The following is a 16557-nucleotide window of genomic DNA, read 5'->3' on the forward strand; positions in this document are numbered from 1 at the left end:
TTTTGCAGCCGTGACTTATTAAACTGATAGTTTGGTAATTTTCACATCTGTCAACACCTGCTTTCTTTGGGATTGGAATTATTATATTCTTCTTGAAGTCTGAGGGAATTTCGCCTGTCTCATACATCTTGCTCACCAGATGGTAGAGTTTTGTTAGTCCTGGCTCTCCCAAGGCTGTCAGTAGTTCTATTGGAATGTTGTCTACTCCCGCGGCCTTGTTTCGACTTAGGTCTTTCAGTGCTCTGTCAAACTCTTCATGCAGTATCATATCTCCCATTTCATCTTCATCTACCTCCTCCTTTTTCATAATATTGTCCTCAAGAACATCGCCCTTGTATAGACCCTCTATATACTCCTTCCACCTTTCTGCTTTCCCGTCTTTGCTTAGAACTGGTTTTCCATCTGAGCTCTTGATATTCATGCAAGTGGTTCTCTTTTCTCCAAAGGTCTCTTTAATTTTCCTGTAGGCAGTATCTATCTTACCCCTCGTGAGATAAGCCTCTACATCCTTATCTTGGTAGCCTGTCATAAAACTGAAGTTACTCTGTTCATGTACATCTTCCTGATGTGGAAACAATATCACAATTGATGTGTAAATATCACAAATTGTAGAACACTGCACTTGTCTTTTTATCAATGACTATTGTATCTTTTAAACCATGGCTTCATAAAGTGTAATATTTATCTCCATGCTGCATGTGAGATTCTCTTTTTCATGTGCAGCCCTTCTGCACGGCCTAGGTTCTATCTTCATTGTGGTGGGATCAACCAATGACAGTTCTTACATGCCACAGTGACATGGGAATGCACTTCTGCCTGCCTGCCTGCCTGTGCTCTGGAGGAGGAAGTGAGAGGGTGTTGTACGACTATCAAAGTTTAGTACATGACCAAATACAGATAAACATTCTGAGTTGAGATTTTATTTACACGGAATCGATCTTCTGGTTTTTTCCTAAATGGTTCATACAAATCATTACTGCACAGCTTTTTCATTGGTGATTCTTGTCATCACCTACTCAGGATCTCCCCTTAAGTTTGAAAGGGCACGGCCGATTTCCTTCCCCATCCTTCCCTCACCCGAGCTTGCGCTCCGTCTCTAATGACCTCGTTGTCGACGGGACGTTAAACACTAATCTCCTCCTCCTCCTCTAACCACAGCATGCTGCACGAGTAGTACCTCAAATGAATAACACAAGACATAGTGTCCAATGTATTAAAATGATGCTTTAATGTATTGTTTAAACAACATGAACCCCAGAATAATATTAACTACAGATATGCTTCCTCATTTATAAACGATGATGAGGGTACAGAAACGGTGTACGTCTAATGCTTATGAGAGTAGTCACAGATTTAATTCTGTAGAAATTCTGTACCCTCGTGCTACCTTACCATAATTGTTGAATAAATACGATGCAGATGAGATGGAATAACACCAAAATAGGCAGAAAATTTCCATTTAAATGGCAATTAAAGAAGTGTATGACAGTGATTTTTGAAACATTTGCTTTACAGGAACCAAATGTACATATTGAGTTCCAGTTCATTACAAGATGTTATAACGTTGCCGTTGAACAGCTGATGACTGATATAAAGAAAGGCCATAAGAAAGCTCCTGATGTGCTGCTATACAATTCTTGCTTGTGGGATTTGACAAGGTAATTTTCACTTGATTGTGCAGTGTATAATTTTGGTTCTGCCTTAAGGTTCTCTCCATTTGTCATACTAATTGTAAAGATTAATTGGTTTGGAAATAATATGGGTAAATACCTTTAGAACACATTAATAATCATAGAGGTCTGTTAGTGATGCCTGGATTAAATCTTGATATAATTTCTGGAAAACTTTGTTAGCTGCGTAAAGTGCTGAAAGTATTCTGTTGACTTAAGCTACAAATAAAGGATTCAGATTTCATGATAGTTTATTGCATTTCGAGCTTAAAACTTGCATAAAGGAAATAAAGTGATCTATAGTTTCGAAATCATTTTATGTGCTGTATAAGTATGCATGTTAGTGGTAATTATTGTGTTTATAAAGTGTATTTTAGTCATGCAGTGCTGGGTAGCATGTACATAAGTAGATAAAACGGGAAATATTAGGCTCATTTTCAAAATATTTTGGGTTCTGTAGTACCATGGACATCAAAGGAGAGATAACTCCAATGAATAACATTGATGCCTTATTGTAAACTTCTGACCTTGCAGTTTCTACTTCTTGGTGGTAAAAATTGTCTCGAAGTTTAGTAGTAATTCTTGGCCACATTGTACCTGTAAAAATGTTGCACCGAGTAACTTGATGATACAACATAATAACATACAAAATTACTAAATGAAGTTCAGTCTGAAGTCTTATACTATTTCTTGCAAAGAATAGAATGTAATGCACTGCTACACCTTTTTCCCTGTAGTCTCTCTCCGCCAAATGGATGGCTCATGTGCCATTAGACATAAGATCAAGGAACTGCATTCAGTGAATCTAACGAAATTAAGAAAATTAATTTCAGTAGCTTGATAATATGTCACGATCTCGTAGCACATCATATTCTTGGAGACACTAGCAGTATTTGAAGCTCGTGAAATACTGTAACTTTTATATTTTATTTAGAGTTCATGAAGGCTATTATTGTCACAGTGATACCCATTGCTTTATCTACATATTTGGTTTTGTAAGTATCTACAAAAATTCGCTGCTCTAATTGCCATGATTTATTTGGGTGAATTCAAGAAACTATGGAGTGTGCAGTGTTCACAGGCATTGCCAACTCATTTTGAGTCACAAAAACTGTGTGATCTAAAGTATTTCATTTCTCATACAGAAGTATTAGTGATTCTACATCATTAAATTAGTGTTTCTGCCCTGTTGCCAACCTACATGTTTGATGATATATATGGGGAGGGTGAAAATATTAAGCTGTATTTCATCCCTCAATAATTAGATGAAACCCACAAGGTGGTTGACAAATAGGAATTTTATTGCTGTTCAGAAGAATCTTTTCAGTGTCTTGGACACGGGGTCATTTAAGATTGTGTTGGGAGAAAATAACAAAAACTTAACACCGTTTCACACTGGTCATTATGAAACTACTTCACAACTTGGTCACCATACACAGACGTGTATATTTTTTAAGCTGGCATCATTAAAATAGAAGTGAAATCAGTTGCACTTACCAACATTTTGGCCAATGAAAACGTGACATTAAAAATATAATTTGTGTATATGGTTTGTGATCAAGAAGGCATCAAAAATGTCAATAAAAAGGTACCTGTTGTCAAAATTAAATCTAATCTGAAAAAGGCTGCCCCGGTAGAGCTAAATGATTCACCAAGAAATTGGTGGAAAATAACCAAATCTGCATTATTGAACTTGACAAATGCTTGCTGACCTTAAATTCTAAAGATCTATCGATGTTATTTTTTGTTCATGGTATATAATGCCATCATAAAACTTTACTTAAATTGCCTCCATGTTGGGCGTATCAGCAAACAGTTCAAGAGCCAGGCCAGATTTTCTAATTGTGGCAGCTCACATAAACTGCAAAGTTGATAATTTGTCATAGATTAATCATGATTAGAATATCATGGAAAAAAGAATGGCCTAGGAACTGAGGGTTAGTCAGAAAATTTCATTACAAGAAATTCTTGCATTGTCAAATTCTTGTCGTATAACAAGGCAGTTGAAGTGGTCAACATTACTTACCCACTCAGACTCCCTCAACTAGTAGCCAAGTTCTAATTGTCACACCAGACATATGATATCTACAACAGTTGCCGACAGTGCAGCCACTTCAGTCTTCACTTAATTTCTCTGCAAGAAATGGTCTAGGCATACCTTTGGGAACACCACAATCCATTATTAAGAGTCATCTGCTGGAGAGGTGACCAACGCAGTGTAACATATCCCCAGAACAACTAAAGAGCTACCAGAGCTGTTGTCAACTCTTATATTGACTGTCGCAGTTTTCATTATCACTGAAATGAAATGATCGTATGGCATTGGTGACTGGGAGACCCCATGTGGGGTGTTCGGTCGCCGAAATTACAAGTCCTTTTTAGCTGACGCCACTTTGGCGACTTGTGAGTCAATGATGATGAAAGACACACAACACCCAGTCATCTGGAGGCAGAGAAAATCCCTGACCCTGCTGGAAATCGAACCCGGGACCCCATGCACGGGAAACGAGAACGCTACCGCAAGACCACGAGTTGTGGACTCACTAATTGTTCACAACACAGATTTGCCAGTCCTACAACCTGACACAACGCATTGGCCAGGTTCAGATTGTACTATGGGAAGCACTGTGGCTCGGAATAACAGTCAAGATGTGACTAACAACAGAGCCTTTATATATGAGGTTGTCCAAATCAACTGGATTCAAATGCCATGCCATTAGTTAGAGATGGAACTGTTCATATCTTCAAGTCTGCTTAAAATCCTGTGATGAAACATGATTCATGAGATCTAAAGAGAGAGCCTACTCCATGCAGTACATGCCTCCATTAGTTGAGTGTGGTTATGGCATATTCTACATTCAAGCCTAACACCAGGTTCATTTCTCCAGACATAAATTGATTCGGTAAGATGAGATTTATGTGACTGGTGGTACTACCCTATTTGTCCATAAAACTGCAGCATATCAGCAATTAATAATACTGTGTATATTATGATCACCAGTCCAGCTCCTAGCAGCATGTAGAAAAGTGGTAGTGGACATATTTACGACTGTCCCTTTCTGCCCATGGAGATCAACCATAATAAATGATGTACTGCAGACAATTTTCTCGTATGCTACAATGTGAGTTTGCCTACTAAAATGACACAGCTATTCATTCATTGATGATAGAGGGAAGTCTTGTATTGCTAAACTATATGTCATCCCCAACAGTACCTTCATGGTGAACAAATTCGACTATTTTCATCTTCATCTGATCCCCATCTTTCATTATGTGAGTGTGAAGTTTTGAAAGACTCCCATGGGGTCAGGTCATTAAGCCATTCTTATCACTTTATCAAACTTTCCTCCTCTTCTCCACATCGTTGCGCTAGGAAAATGTAATTGTGACAAAAGTTGCTGGGAAGATTGTTTTATTTGGGGGAAAGGATAAATAATAAATTTTTCTTCCCACCTCCTTAGATGTATGGCATTTGACTAGTGCATGGACTAATTGAAGAAAGCAGTTTCCACGGAACACTTCAATTATTTGTTGGTGTATTCCAGCCTGTACAACCCACTACAGCTTTTGTTCTCTACAGCTCCCTCTAGTGCTACGGAGGTTATTCACTAATGTCTTAACACATCTTATAATCCTATTCCTCTTCCTGGTTAGTGTTTGTCTCATATTCTTTTCCTCACTGATTCTTGTGGGCTTCATTTCTTGCTTTATCAGTCTACTTAATTTTTAGTGCCCTTCTGTAATACCACATTTAAACTCCTTTGATTCTCTTTTATGATTGTCTTACAGTCCTTGATTCGCTTCCATAAAATGCTGTGCTCCAGACGTACATACTCAGAAATGTGTTCCTCAAATTAAGTCCAATGTTTGATGCTAATAGTCTTCTTGTACTGACAAATACTCTCTCCGCCTGTGCTAGTCTGCTGCATATATTCTCTTTACTTCATCCTTTGTGAGTTATTTTGCTGCCAAGATAGAAGAATTCCTTCACTTTGCTTTCTATACAGTCCTGAAAATGTGCAGGAAATTCAGCAAACGTTCCAGACAAAAATGGCTGCAACATCTCTCCAAGTAGTGAGATGAAATTGTGAAACACTTGATTTTGGAAACGTCTGGGAACAAGCGTTTAAATGATGTGCAACATAGCCATAATCAAACAGTGTGCACAATTAAGGATCTTGATCATTGACCCTCGACACTTGACCTTGAATATCTCAAAGCATTTCATCCACAAACTTGATTCAACAAATTTTTCATGTTAACACTGTACAATGCAGTTAAAATAAAATTGGTATGACATTTGAATTGGCAGAGAGAAGATACATGTGTGCAGACTGCAACAAAATGACAAGTACTGAAAAACATGGCAACTGTTAAAAACTGGTGCATTACCAATGCACAGTAAGGCGGCAATGTAAAATGGCCTATAGCTAGCATTAGTAATTAACATGGTAACATATGACATTCACTGAATCAAAACCTAATATAACCATCACAGCCTAACATGTTTGTGGAAGGCGTCCAAACAAGTTCAGATTTACACAAACATGACGACAAATGTACTATCGGGACATACAATGCTTCAGTGCTAGGTGGAAAGATACAGCACTGTTTGTGCATATTTTGGTGAAAGGACATACATTTTGCCTGTTTCTGTTTTCTACCGTTTGAAGACTGCCATTGTCTTCTGCAGTAAAGACGTCAAGTTTCTTGGTGTAAACGAAGAAAACTAAAAAAAAAATGGGAAATTCATTGTAATGTGTTTGTTTTTTAATATTTTTACTCCAAATTTTGATCACCTTCAAACCATAACGCACTTCTTCAAACGATCCTTCCATTGTTCAAAACAGTTTTTAAATTCTCTTATCAGGATGTTCTGTATGTCTTCCAGCAATTTTTGTTGTACCTCCTCTACAGTGGCAAAACACTTTCCTTTTGTGTCTCTTTTGTGTCTGGAAAGAAATGAGTGCAGTGTGGGCCGGTGCATTGTCATGGCGGAAGAACCAGTTGCCTGTGTGCCACAGATCTGCTCTTTTTGTTCAGATCCTCTCCCTCAATCATGTCAAAACTTCCAAGTGGAACTCCTGGTTGACAGTTTTACCCAGGGGAAAAAACTCCACGTACACAACACGCCTGCAGTCGAAGAAACAAGAGCATTGTCTTGATGTTTGACTTGGCAAGCTTTATTTTGGGACGAGGAGAGCCACTTGTCTTCCACTGGCTTGATTGCTGCTTTGTTTTGGGGTCGTATCCATAGCACCATGATTCCTCACCAGTAGGCACCTTGGAAAAAAAAATTCAGGGTCCTCTTTGAGCTGATTTTTGGAGCTCAAAACCTGCCTCAAGTAGACACTCCCTTTGCTCATCTGTGAGAATTCGAGGGACAAATTTGGCTGCAACCCTTCCCAGAAAATCCTCTGAATTGAACTATTCCAGACATATCACAGAACTGATCAATGGTTCGGCAATGGTCTTCACGAACGAGGGCATTGGTTTTGTTGACGTTTTCGTCACTTCTTGATGGTGAGGGGCGCTCTGAACAGGGTTGGTCTTTAATTGACATTTTTCCGTTTTTAAAACGTGAAAACCACTTACAGACTCTGGTTTTGCTTAGGGCAGCATCCCCATAAGCAGTGTTAAGCATTACTATAGTTTCCACGGCTGATTTCCCCAAAAGGAAACAAAATTTCACAGTCGCACGTTGCTCTCGACAATCTGTCATCACGATTTTGCCGAAACGGAAAAAGTTGTTTTACAAAAAAGCTCCAATGGGCGAACCGATGCACTCACTGTGACACAACTTCGCACACTGAATCAGGGGGTGTGACTATAATGGACACTTGGTCAAACAATGGGTACCCCCCACTCTTCCTCCCTACCACAGCCCAATTCCTGTTACTTTTGGGTCTCCCCTTGTGTATTGATTGCAGATGATGCTTCATTCACTGTCAGTTATCAGAAAAATAAAATGAAGTGCAAAATGATGTAGGTAAGATATCTATATTGTGCAAAAAGCAGCAGTTGGCCGTAAGCAGTAAGAGCAAAACAAACATTAAATTAGTGTTATACAATAAATCATACTACTTGCCTAGGGATTACACTCATGAACAGCTTATTGGAAACATCACCTAGAAAATGTGGAAAAGAAGCAGAAAATTCGGAAGATGCAACAAATCTACTAAAGAGATTGCCTACACTATGCTTGTCTGTCCTCTTCTGGAATACTGTCGTGTAGTATGGGATCCTTACTAGATATAATTGACAGAGGACATAAAAAAATTAGAAGTGCAGCTCATTTTTTTATTGTTGTGAAATGGGGAAGGGGAGGGGGGGCTGAGAGAAGGAAGAGTATCATTGATATTATATTTGAGTTGGGGTGCCATTCAATAAAACAAAGACTTGCTTCGTTGGGGCAAGATCATTTCACAAAATTTCAATAGTCAACTTTCCTCTGAATACAAAAATATAGGCAGAAATGACCATTGTAATGAAATAAGAGAAGTCAGAGCTCACACTGAAAGATTTAAGTGTTTATCAATTCCTCATTCTACTTGAAGTGGAACGGGGGAAAAAGTCTAAAAGTGGTTCTGTGAACCCTCTGGCAGAGTAGTCATGTAGATGAAGATGTAAAAGTAGAACAACTAAATGACATTACTCTTCTTTTCGCCTGATCTCCCAGCACTACTTATATATTCGCAACCTCAGTAAATGGAGTGACCATATCTTAGGGCCTCCAGTTCTCAAACCACTTGGATTGCACTAGATCACGATCATGTCAGACTCATTAAGTGTACTATTGGGTCTTAGTACCTCAGCAATACTGAGAGAAAACGTTTTCATCCTCTGAATATAATCCAGATGTTGGCTGACGTGCAATAGTTTGGAACAATGATGAACTTCCTCTGGATTCCATCACACCAAAACCTCCAATAAATTGTGTGTGTGGACCTCCTTACATAAGATGCAATGGCACAGTAGGTACTTACTTATCACCAATTTCAATTCATCTGACTGCAGGCTTTAACTTAAAGGGAGGGTTTGTAATACGTGGAAAGAAGAGTGGGAAGATATACATATTGATAGACACATGCAACCTGCTCCCTTGTCCTGGTCTTCACCTCCCTGTATCTCTTTCCCTGAGATCATGGTGTACTCACACAGCCAATTGCCGAACGTATGTCTGCTCTTGCTCTACATTTCTTCACAGCACAATATGCAGCACCAGTTTGACACACCCACACACAAAGGCAGGTTGACAATGCTGACAGTGAGACTGGCTGCATCACAACAGAATGCCTACAACCAGTTTGTCAACAAAATCCATCATCTAGTAGCATAGTGCCTCAATATTTTAGATAAAATCAGCACCACAGTTTGAGAAGGAATATGAATTCAAGTGATACACAAGTTCCATTACAAGTAATGCGACATTTGAATGTGTAGAACTTCAAGATGCAGAAGAAATCTTGCTCTGCTCACAGCTGTAAGCTACTGAGTGACCTAGCTTCAGCTGACTGCTGAATTTTGGGTGCCAAAATCCAAATGATGCATGGAAATCTTCTATATATTGTGTAAACACATTGTAGATATGTTGCAAATTTGTAAATAACTGTGATGTACTATCCACAACATGTAACTGCCACCACCAGTTTCATGTAAGAAGTGGTTTGAATAACAGTAGGAATGTTGCTAAATACATGAAGAATGCACAGATAGTCAAACATAAAATTGGGTGTTACCTTTTGAAAAGGTCTGTAGATGCTTGTCAGTGCTAAAATGAGGAAAGTAAAATGGACAAGAGAGAAGAAAAAACTACAGCTCTGCCGTTGATGTGAATTTAAACTAAAGGTATGCAATGCTGAAAATATGACACATAGCTATCAATCCGTGAGTGTACCCGATCTAACGATTTATCACCATAATAGGCAATCCATGTGTAATAAGACTGTCTAAATTTATAATGTTCTACAAACATAAGAGTTGAAGGATATATCAGAAATATGCATTTCTGAGCACCGGCTTGACAGTAAACTAATTTTTCTTCCTACTATTGCAGAAATAATACCAAGCAGAATGGGGTAGCAATTTACATAAAGGAAAATACAGATTTTACTAACCCACCTGAATTAAATCAAATGAATATTCTTAAAGAACTGAGACAAAAAAATTCAACTTGGCTATTGCTGCAGTTTAGCCATGATTGTCTGGAAATGTTGAACTTTAAATTGGAACCATTGCTAAACAAAGTAAATGAACTGGCTTGTAGTTTGATCATTTGTGGAGACTTCAATATTGATTATCTTACAAAAAGTCGAACCTTGCTACATCCTACAATTTAAAGTCTAAAGTAAATGCTGTTCCACAAGTAACACACTTGTGAAAAATATTTAGATCAGTTTCTAGTAAAGAAGAATTTACAGATCAATCATTAAAAATTTTCAGTGCACAGTTTAGTGACCATCTAGTGTTGAAAACTGAACTTGAAGTAAAAAGCAGTATTGAGAACAAAATATCAGCAACCACCACATTTAGATGCTGTAGTCAGTATAATACATACTACCATAACAGCTTAACAAACAAAGAAATATGGAGACATGTTTATAAAGTTAATGAATTACATTAAAATTTTAACACCTTCATTGAAATATTAACCTATTACTTTCAGGCTGCATTTCCATAGAGAACTGTGTGTTGAGTTCTTTCACCCAATTTTGCACTCCTAATGAAACACAAAAGAATCAAAGCATTTGATATGTTGAAAATTAGGTGGACTGATAAGGCAAGGAATGAGGTGGTTCTCCACAGAATTGACAAAGAAAAGAAGATATTGGAAATACTAACACGAAGAAGGGACAGGATGATAGGACATGTGATAAGACATAAAGAAATAACTTCCATGGTGGTAGAGGGAGCTGTAGACGGTGAAAACTGTAGAGCAAAATAGAGACTGAAATACAAATGACAGATAATTAAGGACACAGGTTTCAAGTGTGAAATGAAGAGATTGGCACAGGAGAGGAATTGACAGTGGGCTACATCAAACCAATCAGAAGGTTGCTGACTCAGAAAAAAGTGGTATCTTGCAAATTGGACAAGTCCTCCTGACAAGTCTAACCCGCTCCCTGTTGGCAAATGCTATAACTGCATTGGGTGCACCTACCTGGTGCATCTGATCCATTTGTCCAGAGCCTCAGGTAGCTCTGAGACTCTGTGGTGAACACACACATTTCTCGGCCAGCCAAGGGCCATAGCTCTCATGTGCCTTGTGTGTCTTACAAAGTTTCATGAAGAGAAATGTACTTTTATATCAAATGTTGAGATTTTGTAATTGAGAGTAAATAAGTGGAGGGCAGCAAGTCCTCTCACACTGTGTAGATGGAACTTAAAAGGTGTATCAATGCAGGACGAGTGATCTGCAAGAGAACTGAGTACACTTTAATAACAAGGGCCAGTTTGAGAACAAACAGTTGGATCTCTGGGAATGAGGGTTTTATGCCAGAAGATACTACAACTTGCATAACTACAACTTTAATAACTACAACTTTAATAATTATTCTTCACCTGAAATACACATATATTATAAAAATATTCTGAGACATTACGAAAAGTCATAATATCTGCAAAACTAATGTAAATGACAAATATATGTATAATTCAGCAAATAAAGTGAAGGCTATGTGGAGAGTTGTTAAAAAAAGAAACTAGTGACATAATGTAAAAATTGAGCACTATTACACAAAAATAAAAAAGGTAACAAACCACATAGAAGTAACCAGTACATTTAACAACTTTTCATAGGTTTTTGCGGATATTACGACAAAATCAGTCATAAATAAGAAAACCCAGTTAAATCACAATGGTAAATCCAGGATGGCATGTGTGAATATTAGAGAAGGAAAGTTGCTACTCACCATATAGTGGAGATGCTGAGTTGTGATAGGCCATCTCTCTATTTACCCCTACCACTCTCCACACTCCCACCGTCTACATGCTTCATGAAGTCCATAAACACAACCACGCAGGACACCCCATTGTGGCAGGTTACTGTGCCCCCACTGAGAGAATCTCTGCTTTCGTAGACAAACACCATCAACCTATTACCCAGAACCTTTCCACCTATATAAAAGATACCAACCATTTCCTCCAGTGACTCTCCACAGTTCCTGTCCCTTTACCACATGATGCCCTGCTCATCACTGTTGATGCCACCTCCCTGTACACTAACATTCCTAATGCCCATGGCCTTACTGCTATCGAACACTACCTTTCCAGACAACCTATGGATTCCAAACCAACACCCTCCTTCCTAGTCTCCATGACCAACTATATCCTCACCCACAATTACTTCTCCTTTGAAGGCATTACCTACAAACAAATCCGCAGTATGGCTATGGGCACCCGCATGGCATCATGCTAAGCCAACCTATTCATGGGCAATCTTGAGGAATCCTTCCTAAAAACCCAGAATCCTAAACCCCTCATCTGGTTCAGATTCATTGATGACATCTTTGCTGTCTGGATTGAAGGTGAGGGCATCCCTGTTCACATTCCACCAGAACCTCAACAACTTCTCCCCCATTTGCTTCACCTGGTCCTACTCAACCCAACAAGCCACCTTCCTAGATGTTTACCTCCACCTCAGAGATGGCTATGTTGACCTCCACCTCAAAGATGGCTACATCAGTACTTCCGTCCATATCAAACATACTAACCACTAACAATGCCTCCACTTTGACAGCTGCTACCCATTCTATACCAAGAAGTCCCTTCCGTACAGCGTAGCCATCCATGGTCGTCGCATCTGCAGTGACGAGCAGTCCCTCTCAAAATATACTGAGGGTCTCACTGAAGCCTTCACTGACCGTAATTATCATCCCAACCTTGTACAAAAACAAATCTCCTGGGCATTATCATTCCAGTCTCCCACCACCTCCCAAAGTCCCACAGTCCAGCCACAGAGGAGCATTTCCCTCGTAACTCAGTACCATCCGGGACTAGAGCAACTGAATTACGTTCTCCGCCAGGGTTTCGATTACCTCTCGTCGTGCCCTGAAATGAGAAATATCCTACCCACTATCCTTCCCACCCCTCCTACAGTGGTATTCTGCCGTCCACCGAACCTACACAATATACTCATCCATCCTTACACAACTCCTGCTCCCAATCCCTTACCTCATGGCTCATACTCCTTTAATAGACCTAGATGCAAGGCCTGTCCCATACATCTTCCTACCACCATATACTCCAGTCTAGTCACTAACATCACCTATCCCATCAAAGGCAGGTCTACCTGTGAAACCAGTATGTGATTTACAAGCTAAGCTGCAACCACTGTGCTGCATTCTATGTAGGCATGACAACCAACAAGCTGTCTGTCGGCATGAAAGGCCACTGACAAACTGTGGCCAAAAAAACAAGTGGGCCACCCTGTTGCTGAATACGCTGCCAAGCATGATATCCCTCATCTCAGTGACTGCGTCACAGCCTGTGCAATGTCTGACAAAGGCCTTAATGGCCAAAATCTATAATTGTGTGAATCTTTTGTCGTGCCTATTGCGACTCAGCATCTCCGCTATATGGTGAGCAACAACTTTCCTTTTCTAATATTGTTGATACCCAGTTAAAGAAATATAAAATAAACACATGTAACATGTGAATGCATGTCAGCGTTGGCACACAAGATCACATAGGAAAGCAATAAAATGGTTAAAGATCTCCAACTCTACAGGTATTGTGGGGTTCTAACAACAATCTTAAATAAGAGTGCTCTAAACCTTGTTGAATTAAATACATACTTACGTGACTGTTTTTTTCAAGCGGGTACAGTCCTGGATGTATTGTAAACATGAAAAGTAGCTCTAATATTTAAAAGTGTGGGAGAGAGAACGTTAATAACTGTGAGCCCATCTCAGTTTCCTCTTACATTTCAAGAAAATTTGAAAGAGCTATGCATGAGAAACTTCTGAAATTCGAAAATAAAAGGCAAAATTATACCTAATAACAAAAATTCAGAAATAGGAGCTCAACAGTGGCTGCAATTTGTGACCACATTACTACTATGCCAGATGGGGGGGGGGGGGGGGGGGGGAAAGGATGAAGCAGCGGGAGTATTTATTGACGTATTGAAGACTTTTTGACATGATAGGTCATAAGATTCTGCTGTCAAAACTTGAAAGATATGATGCTTGTATTTGAGTTCTGTTGGACACATATATTTCCTTATATTTTCTTTCCTGAGCAACTGTAAGCAGGCACTGAGCATCAAGCATGCTGTCAACCTTGAAACTGTTTCTACAGACTCAACAGAGTATAAACTAATTAAATATGGTGTTGCCCGAGGAGCAGTGAAGGTACCACTTCTATTTCTTTCATACATAAGCTTAAATGTGAGAAGGATGTATACATTCCATTTCTTTCTATTAATAATGAACCATTTGATAACAGTACAGAAACAAGATGATTAGGATTATGGCTACAAAACAATCTAAAATGGAATAAGCACGTAGAATATCTAATATCTAAGAGCATATGGACTATCAGACCAATGATGATGATGATGAGCGTTTGGCGTCATTGGCCGGGAGGCCCCTCGCGGGGCAGGTCCGGCCGCCTGCCTTGGCGCAGGTCTTATTACATTCGGCGCCACATTGGGCGACCTGCACGCCGGATGGGGATGAAATGATGATGAACACAACACAACACCCAGTCCCTGAGCGGAGAAAATCTCCGACCCAGCCGGGAATCGAACCCGGGCCCAGAGGACGGCAATCCGTCACGCTGACCACTCAGCTACTGGGGCGGACATCAGACCAATTGTGTGATTGGATTGAGGAGTTCCTAGATAACAGGACGCAGCATGTCATTCTCAATGGAGAGAAGTCTTCTGAAGTAAGAGTGATTTCAGGTGTGCCGCAGGGGAGTGTCATAGGACCGTTGCTATTCACAATATACATAAATGACCTGGTGGATGACATCGGAAGTTCACTGAGGCTTTTTGCAGACGATGCTGTGGTGTATCGAGAGGTTGTAACAATGGAAAATTGTACTGAAATGCAGGAGGATCTGCAGCGAATTGACGCATGGTGCAGGGAATGGCAATTGAATCTCAATGTAGACAAGTGTAATGTGCTGCGAATACACAGAAAGATAGATCCTTTATTATTTAGCTACAAAATAGCAGGTCAGCAACTGGAAGCAGTTAATGCCATAAATTATCTGGGAGTACGCATTAGGAGTGATTTAAAATGGAATGATCATATAAAGTTGATCATCAGTAAAGCAGATGCCAGACTGAGATTCACTGGAAGAATCCTAAGGAAATGCAATCCGAAAACAAAGGAAGTAGGTTACAATACGCTTGTTCGCCCACTGCTTGAATACTGCTCAGCAGTGTGGGATCCGTACCAGATAGGGTTGATAGAAGCTATAGAGAAGATCCAACGGAGAGCAGCGCGCTTCGTTACAGAATCATTTAGTAATCGCGAAAGCGTTACGGAGATGATAGATAAACTCCAGTGGAAGACTCTGCAGGAGAGACGCTCAGTAGCTCGGTACGGGCTTTTTTCAAAGTTTCGAGAACATACCTTCACCGAAGAGTCAAGCAGTATATTGCTCCCTCCTACGTATATCTCACGAAGAGACCATGAGGATAAAATCAGAGAGATTAGAGCCCACACAGAGGCATACCGACAATCCTTCTTTCCACGAACAATACGAGACTGGAATAGAAGGGAGAACCGATAAAGGTACTCAAGGTACCCTCCGCCACACACCGTCAGGTGGCTTGCGGAGTATGGATGTAGATGTAGATGTAGATGCAAAATTGAGCAAGACCTGCTACCTTCTTTGCTCACTAAACTGCTGCTGTAATGCGAAAACAGTAAAAAGTCAATGTAATGCCTATTTTCATTCTCATGTTAAATATGATGTCACATTTTGGAGGAGAAGCCAAAGCAGCTGTCCTCATCTTCAAAATGCTAAAAGGGGCCATTGGAATAATGTTTGGGAGCAGGCCTAGAGATTTGTGTTACACATTGTTTAAGATGTCTTGTTTTCCTCCCTTACTGTGTATATACATTACATAAATCCGTACAGTCTTTAAAATAAATGTAATAGGCAAGGACAGTAGATATCTGTGGTAACTTTACCACATGAAACAAAAACTTAAATGTGCCAAAACATTACTTTCCATATGGAAGTTAAACTTAATAACAATTGTCCTAAAGGAAAATATGTCAAAACTTTGGAAAATCTTTAAAACTGTATTTACAGCATCACTGCTTTTACTTATTAGAAGAATATTTAAATGTATGAAGTTTATTTTTTGTAATTTACAATTTGTATGCATAGAAATCATTTTCACCTGTATACATATACATTGTCTAAGGTCTTATACATAAACTACTTGTGTAGACAGCATGGCCGTTAAAATACAATGTAATACTATACAGTATTTTGTTAGAGCTGAAGTTTGATTCCTACATCACCACTTCTGACAGATGGGGACCAAATGGAGTGCAAGCTTACAAAGACAATTTGGTGAAGCTTATGAAACTGTTCAAGCAGTGTTTGCCTTCAAAAACAGTTGTAATCTGGATTGCTACAGAAGCAGTGTCACAAGACTGTAGGGGTGGCCTCTTTGTTAAACAGGTGAGTTTGAAACAGTGATGGAAATTTTATGTCAGTGGCCTTTTTGTGAGATGTTTTAATTGTATAATCCACACTTTAGCCACTCTTTACCCAGTAATTCTCCTGTTTCCTGCTTGTCATAACTTCCTCTACACTTCCTCCATTCTGGTTACAAATGTGTTATCATTTTGATACTTGTCTTGACTCCCAGTTCTGCAAACTCCATTTTGTCCATTAGTTATCGTGTATTTTTCTTCCA

General features: G+C 39.4%; 1 protein-coding gene across 4 annotated transcripts in view; it reads left to right on the forward strand.

Moving 5' to 3' along the window:
- The window catches only part of LOC126188945 (PC-esterase domain-containing protein 1A-like), a 274877-nt gene that overhangs the window by 166890 nt on the left and 91430 nt on the right, over nucleotides 1-16557 (forward strand). For all 4 annotated transcript variants that reach the window (XM_049930690.1, XM_049930692.1, XM_049930688.1 and 1 more), the window contains exons 5-6: nucleotides 1516-1658; nucleotides 16169-16319. In XM_049930690.1, the coding sequence (XP_049786647.1) occupies nucleotides 1516-1658; nucleotides 16169-16319 (294 nt within the window). The remainder of the gene's footprint in view (nucleotides 1-1515; nucleotides 1659-16168; nucleotides 16320-16557) is intronic.

The sequence above is a fragment of the Schistocerca cancellata genome, chromosome 5 (genome assembly GCF_023864275.1).
Source record: "Schistocerca cancellata isolate TAMUIC-IGC-003103 chromosome 5, iqSchCanc2.1, whole genome shotgun sequence".
Lineage (NCBI taxonomy): Eukaryota > Metazoa > Arthropoda > Insecta > Orthoptera > Acrididae > Schistocerca > Schistocerca cancellata.